At 39.4% G+C, this 7,225-nt stretch overlaps 1 protein-coding gene across 1 annotated transcript in view; it reads left to right on the top strand.

Moving 5' to 3' along the window:
- Positions 1-7,225, top strand: part of MAP7D3 (MAP7 domain containing 3) — a 39,970-nt gene that overhangs the window by 2,782 nt on the left and 29,963 nt on the right. The window contains exons 2-4 of the mRNA XM_009642839.2: positions 3,079-3,180; positions 4,016-4,096; positions 5,528-5,691. Of these exons, the coding sequence (XP_009641134.1) occupies positions 3,079-3,180; positions 4,016-4,096; positions 5,528-5,691 (347 nt within the window). The remainder of the gene's footprint in view (positions 1-3,078; positions 3,181-4,015; positions 4,097-5,527; positions 5,692-7,225) is intronic.

The raw sequence follows: 7,225 nt of genomic DNA, 5'->3' as shown, positions 1-7,225 counted from the left end.
TGTAGTGAAATGGTTGTTAACTGGTTTCCTGTTCTGGGGTATCCTGGTTAATTACAGAAGGATTAGGCTTATTTTACAGAGACAGTTAGGTTTTGTGGAAAATTCTTTTCAGTGAAGCTTCGCTCTGTAGCGGACTGCTACGTTCATTATGGAAAACCAGGCAAAAAAATTATAGGCATTTGTGCCAAAGAATGTTTAAATGTATCAAAAATTAAGATTTCTTTTATCATATTAAAGCAAAATAAGACTGTATTTTTTAAAGGTTGCAGAGTACAACAGTGTGCAATTCATTTTCTCTCACTGAACTAGAATGTGGATTTTGAAAAACACAGTTTCATATTTTAAATTTACCATAAAATTGACAAGGGCTGTAAAACCTGTCTGTTGACCTGAGAGCTGGTGAGATTGAGCTCACACATCTTGGGGATATGTCTAATGTGATGGCTGTTCCCCTTTTAATAATCTTTTGTTCAAATCCCCAGTTCACTTTTAATTCTAGCTTTCTGTTAGTTAAATGGATTGCTTCTGTGTAACACGGAGGTGCGTTCCTAGTGCCTTTAAATCTGCTACTTTCAAATGTGTAAGCGCGTTGTTTCTGTGCAAATAATGAAGCATTGAAGCAGTGAACATAAATATTTTAACTGACATACAGAAAAACCCTGATGTGCAAAATCCTTGGGCTAAGGATTTCTAGACTTTTTTTCACCTCTGTGTCCTTTGCGAGCCGTACTGTTTCTGTAACCCACTTTCCTGTTCTGTAGAACCTCAAGTAATTTTTTGCGACCTTAATTAATTAAGGTGAGCTGACTAATTGCTTTGCAGATATGACACATTTTTAAAATGGGTGCCTTCTAATCATGAACATTTTTCACACGTTTCTTTATTTTTAAATAAATAAATACATAATCCCCTACATCCATTATGACTGGTTTGTTCAGCAAGATTTCTAATAATAAAATACTTCTGCAAGTAAAAGAAGATTAATATTGTACCTGTTTAAATTGCAGCTTGCTTCTTACTGTAACTTTATTACAGAAATTTGGATGTTTAAACTTTGAGAGTTGAGGCAAAATTCCAGTGTTGGTCTTAACTAAACCTGGTGTAGGTGTAGGGTGGATTTATTCTGTTGGGCTCATTTCCCAGCTGTGCTGGGCTGCGTTGGCTCAGCCTGCCTGTAATCCTCCTGTCTCTCCTCCCTTGCTGATGGAGGCTGAAGAAAAGATGCAACTAGGTTTCTGTATTTGTCTTAACTTTAAATGGTATTTGAAGAAGCTTATGTTCTTTCAGCCTTTGTGATCTACAAAGGTGTCGTTGGATATAAATGCCCTGACTGTATATTTTTGCTGTCAGAAAAACCTGCAGTAGGCGGGTCTTCCTCAGGCTGTCTTCACATCTAATTGTGTTGAGAGTATATAATTTTGTTGTTCTCCACGTGGTGAATTTTTGGGCTAGATTCCCATCCACATGACGTGCAACAGCATGTACAGAATCAGCTTTTTGACTGACTTTTGGTCTACGTAGTAAAATTACAGTGAGCCCTTTTTCAGCTGTTCTCTTTGGCAATTGGTAATCTTACCGTGTCGCAGTGTATCTGGTCTCTGACTTGTTTGAAAAGCGCCTCGGAGATGTATGGGATGGAACTGAGGAAGACTTTTGTTTGGTGCTGCAATGAAAAATTAATTCAAGACATGGCAACAGCTGCGGGTGACAATTTAGAGTTGCTGAATAAGTATTGTAATCAGCATTTATCACTGACATCACATGGGATTAAACACTTTGAGGTGATTGTTCTTGGGCGCAGCCTTAGGGAGGGTTATTACCATGACACAACTAGTTGTCATGGCAATGCGCGGAGAAGGGGGAGACTCTTCCTTCCTCCTTTGCATTCTGCACTACTCTATTAAAGGGAAGCCTGAGATCATCGGCAAGCTGTTGTCTTTTTCAAAATGTAACACCAAATTCTACTATTTGTCCTTCACGTTATGGTTGAAATCACGGCACGTTATGCATTACTTTTGTGGGTTGCCTTTTCTGCTTAAAACAGGCGTCGACTTCTGCTTTCTCGTGTTTGGTTGTTCTCTTACTTCCCCCGAAGTTGGGCTTTTCTGTAAGAACTGAGTTGATCTCCCGGTATCTGTCAGCCAAGGTGAGAACAAGGTGTCACTGCTGTAAGGACGCTCCTGCTCAAAGCTGTGCATTAAAATGGGGTAATGCTGTCTTACAGGTTGCCCTGCCTGCTTTCCCCGTAATGCTTCACCTTCGCACCCTAAAAGGTGATTAGTGAAAGTGAAAGCTGATGCCAAAATAAAGAAAATCCCTGGAAAGTGATACAGTAAATTAGTCTCCCTGATGACTTAATGGGTTTCGTTATTTAGCAAAATTAATATTGCTAGCATTTCATTTCTGCATGGTTACTGGGAGTCATAGCCCTGCAGTTCCCTGTACTCACCTTGGTGAAACTCGAAGGTGAATGGGTCTCTGCGCAGATGCTCAAATTACTGTTTTGGAGTCTTAATTTATAATTAAAATATATTTTTTGAAGATCCAGTTTTAGAAGTACATTGTAAGCATCCCTTAATGGTTTACTTTATGGAGCTAATCCACTTTCTGTTTCATGTCATGAAATAATGAAAGGTCTTCATATTTTTGTCTTTTCAGAAGATGATTCTACCAGTGCTAATCGACTATTATATATGTGTGTTCAGCCTGCAAATACACGTGTGGTAGCAAAGAGTTTTTATTAATAAGTGTAAGTCAGACTCATAACTTTTCTAAATATTGTTTTACTTCTTAGAAAAGTTCTTTAATAGGTTTGGCTTTTTTGAAACTCTGTAGTCCTTTGCTACACATTTTAAAACATGAGGTTTTGCAACAGTTGTTTTTACAAAGAAAAGCTGTGCCAGGTCTGAAGTCTCATTCGACGAGTTTTTTCTTCCTACAAGTTGCATGGTCCCAAATTAGTTATTTAATAAAAGGATCTACAAACTCAAATAGAGTCTCATGTATTTATTTTAGATATTTATTTCATGAGTTTTGGTTGTAGAGCTTTTCTTAATGTGGAGTGATTCTTTCTCACAGTTGCTGCAGCCCAAGCCATAGCAGAAGAAAGAAGAAGCCAAAGTGGCGTGAGCCCTATTGCAGTCCAGACCTCAATAAATATAAAGACAGCAACTAAACCAGGTATAATTATTGGTCATTGTTCTTAATTAAGCACAGGGTTCACAAGGGAGAGTTAGTAGGGAATGAACAAAATGTCTTTTAGAAAGAGCTTTGATGCACTTTCTTCAGGAGGCATCAGAGCACAAAGCACCTGGTAGATGGTTCATAGATTCATATCAGGGTCTGCGTTTGATGATACACTTATGCCCTTGGCTTGCTCGGAGTTCCGTTGGTGAAGTTGCCTATCTTTTCAGCATAACAAAGATAAATGATTTTTTTTTTTGTGCTCTGGTCAGGTTACTAGTTTACTTGTTGCTGAAATTCAAGTTTTTGTACCTGCAAAGACTTAATCAGTCTTGGTTCTGCTTAGCCTGCAAACTGGCTATCCTACAGCGCTTTGAATTTGTCATAACGGGTGAACTATCTGTTCTCAGATTGAGTTTTCCTAGATTCCTGTCATTCTTGATCATAGGACTTAATATGTACAAGAATGAGGTTCAGAGCTGAATTTAGAATAAGTGTATGTTCTCACAAATGTCTGACTTCCGCTCAGGCTTTCTTTTGACTGTATGCATTGGGCCTTGTAATCTTGTGTCTGCTTTCTGCTGCACCTATTAAAAATAGTGGACTGGTGGTTGTGAGGAAATGGAAAGGGGAAAAAGGAAGGTATTCAGCTTCCTATGAATTTTTCAGATGACATCTTTAATCTCTATAGAGTGTGCAGTGCTTTGGTGGTATGTGTATCTCTCGGGAAGTTCCATTATCCTTTTGATAGTAAAGGCTTTTGACTTCTGTATTTAAATTTGAGTGTTTAAAATAACTGACAACTATGTGTCTTCAATTTTTATTTTGACAGTGATAGATGGTTCCACTCTGAGAACAGAAGAAAGACAAAGACTGGCCAGGGAGCGTAGAGAAGAGCGGGAAAAGCAACATGGTATTTTCATGGTTCATTTAAAATATAATTTCCTAAAATGTTTGTGATAGAGGAATAACTTGCTCTCTTACTCCTTGTTCAGTCATTTTTTTTCACCTTGCTGGAGACAAGAGACAAGGTCTGCTCTTGGTCTTGCACCAGTGACCATCTGTGAACCTGAATAGAGAAGCATTAGATTTGAGAGGAAAACGTTCTAAAGATTTTTAGCTTCTTGAAGCTATATGTCACTTCTGACCTTCCATTTCTTAGTGACCACCAAGCAAATTCAGCCAATTTCTTACTGAAAGCCTTAACAAAAACACTTCCAAAATGGTAACTTTTAGCTTAGAACAGCTTCCCATAGCCCTGAAGACTGAGGTTTGGGGAACACCACTTCAGAGGAAAAAAAAAGATTTAGCTAGTTGAATGGCTTTATTGCCTCGAACACTGCTTCCCTTGTTTCCTAGCATGCTGAAATGCCTCCTGGATTCAAGTGTCAGCAGTATACACTTTATCTCAGCAAAGAATCTGAGACCTAGAGAAGAGCATAAAACTCTTAGTCAGCTTTATGCTGCTTGTGACGCGAATCAGTGTGTGCATGTGCACCAAGAGATGAAAGGGTCACGGTATGCCCTGCAGTCCTGGCTCTTGGTCTCTCAGCTTGTGAGTGGTGGGGTCTCTCTGGCCTGTACGTTTGTTTCTCAACATAAAAGCAAAACCACACGGGAACGGAAATGATTGTATTGCCCTAATGTGGAGAGAGGATAGGACTAAGATGCATATAAATCCAGAAGTACTTTGGGGGCCTTATGTAGATCTTGCCTGTGTATTGTTGGTATAATTATCTGGTTCTCGGTTCACTTCATCTGACTAGCCACAGAAAATACTTCCACTGTGTATTCAACTGCCAGCTTTTTGTCACAGGACTTGAAGCTTCCTGTTAAACTGCACACAGCTGTTCCTAGGTGGAGGCTGCAGAGAATATTGACATAACTATTTTGAACTGGGATGCCATAACTGTGGGGTTTTCCCATCTTGTCACGTGGTGCTTTAAATCTTTTCATAATATCTCGTTCTAAAAATTGAAAGTCGTAACATAAAATTCTGCCCTTTGATACTCCACTTAGTACTTATAAAGGCTTCAGTATTACAACAGCAAGAAAAGTATATGCTTAACATAGGGTATATGCATAGTATATGCATATCCTGGCATTCGTCTCTAGGCAGTAAAGTCTGACGGCAGGAAAGGTTCTAATTCCTGCCCAACCTGGGGACAGAATTAAAGACACATCTGTCCTCATGTGCAGTGTCATCAGCACTGCAAGCTAATCTTGCTGTATGTTTTAGCATTAAGAGGTGATAATCTTGCTTGGCAGTCTCTTGCCTGTAAGTTGTGTTGTAATCTCAGTGAATAGTTAAGTTTGATCTTAATTTTTCCTTAAAATTTTACAGCTGCCAAAGAGACACAAATCCTTGAAAAGGAGAGAAAAGCAAAACTCCAGTATGAAAAACAATTAGAAGAAAGACAGAGAAAGCTAAAAGAACAGAAGCAGAAAGAGGAACAGCGGAGGGCAGCAGTAGAAGAAAAGAGAAAACAAAAAATAGAGGAGGAAAAGGTACTACGTGTCAAAGTACTGTAGTTTTAAAGAAACTCCTACTTTGTTTTCCTGTGTTGCCGTGCTCTGAAGTGGTGTGAAATGGAAAGTTACAGAAATGGTGAATGTATTAGAACATAAAAATATTTTCCACATCTGTGTAGTGGGCTGTATAGGCGCATGTTGTCCTTCCCCATCCCAGGCCTAGCTTTAGCTATCCCCGAGGCACTCGGGACTTTAGGAGCTGTGGTTGCTGTTTATGCGCCTGGTTACTTTTCACATGAGCAAAAACCCCACCCCATATCCCTGGATTTCTAGATTCCTTTCAGTGCACTTTGTAGATGCTGTTTGTAAATCAGCCTGGGTGATGAATCTTAGACTTCCCATAGCTCTGTGTCTTGCTTCCTGGGAAGCCCTACTGTGGCTTAAGAGGCTCATGTTCTTTCAGTTCTTCCAAATTACAGTTTGTTACTGTATTTTGTGCCACTGGTAATGTTTTCTGTGTAGTTACCATTTGCTGCTTTGAGCTGTGTATTGGCTGTTCTTACAAGTGACTCTTTGCCCTGGCTTTGACTGCGCGTGGACCAGCAGAACAGTATCTGAGTTGCGGACTTCATTGCAAGATTGATAGAAGCTGAACACAGAAATAAATATATGAAGTTATGCCATCCCCTTTGAAGAGTAGGTCTGCTAGTGTGTATTAAATGTGATGCAAGTTCTGAAAGGGTTCATTTTCAGGGTGTCAGCAGTAAAAGTATGACATGCACATGTGCTTCCATAAGCTAGTTGTAAGAACTTGCTGTGGGTCATTGATGAAGGGCATGTAAGCCTGGCTGCTGTTCCCTTGGAGTCCAGCCATTGTTCCGTTGTTCTAGAAATACATCTTTTTTTACCCTTTTTGACTGGCAGTGTTCTGCACTGGTGTTTGGTTAACTGTAATCAGCTTCTGGGTGTGTTCAGATTGATACTACATTTGAACTTCATGGAATAGTTGACATTGCTGAAGAACAAGCAGAAATGTTTGGGTGGGCCTTGACTGCAGCGCAGTGCAGTATCATCTCTTTAAGCAGCTACGTTAAGCAAAAAGCATCCTTTATGCTTCAAGAGGTGTTGCCCCTAAGCTTGTAGTACATTTATTCATGTAAATTTGAGGATGGGGGATATGTTTTAAGTGGCCACTGGGGTGAATAATCAAGGAAGACAAGGACTAGCCGATGGGTGTTTGATTGGTGGTAACCTTGTCTTTTACTTGGTCCCTGGAGAAAGATGACCTTGTACATAGAGAGTTATACATGAAGAATCCCGCAGGTGGGAAAATAGTGTGCAATTGACCTGTAAACCTTGCTTTCAATGAGAAAGTGAAAACAGATCTTGACTTCTGTACTCTGATGTTAGAAAATAACCACTTTTAAAGAAGCTAAGCTACCTTAAGGCAATATTTGTCAGCAAGTTACCATCTAATCTTGTAAATTTAGTAGATAGAAGTGCATCAAAAAATACATAGTCTCCAACGTTCTTGTTTGGTACTTCAACCAAGTCTCATTTAGTTAATCAC

Source organism: Egretta garzetta, unplaced genomic scaffold (genome assembly GCF_000687185.1).
Source record: "Egretta garzetta isolate BGI_Z169 unplaced genomic scaffold, ASM68718v1 scaffold220, whole genome shotgun sequence".
NCBI lineage: Eukaryota > Metazoa > Chordata > Aves > Pelecaniformes > Ardeidae > Egretta > Egretta garzetta.
This window is presented reverse-complemented; position numbering and strand designations above follow the sequence as displayed.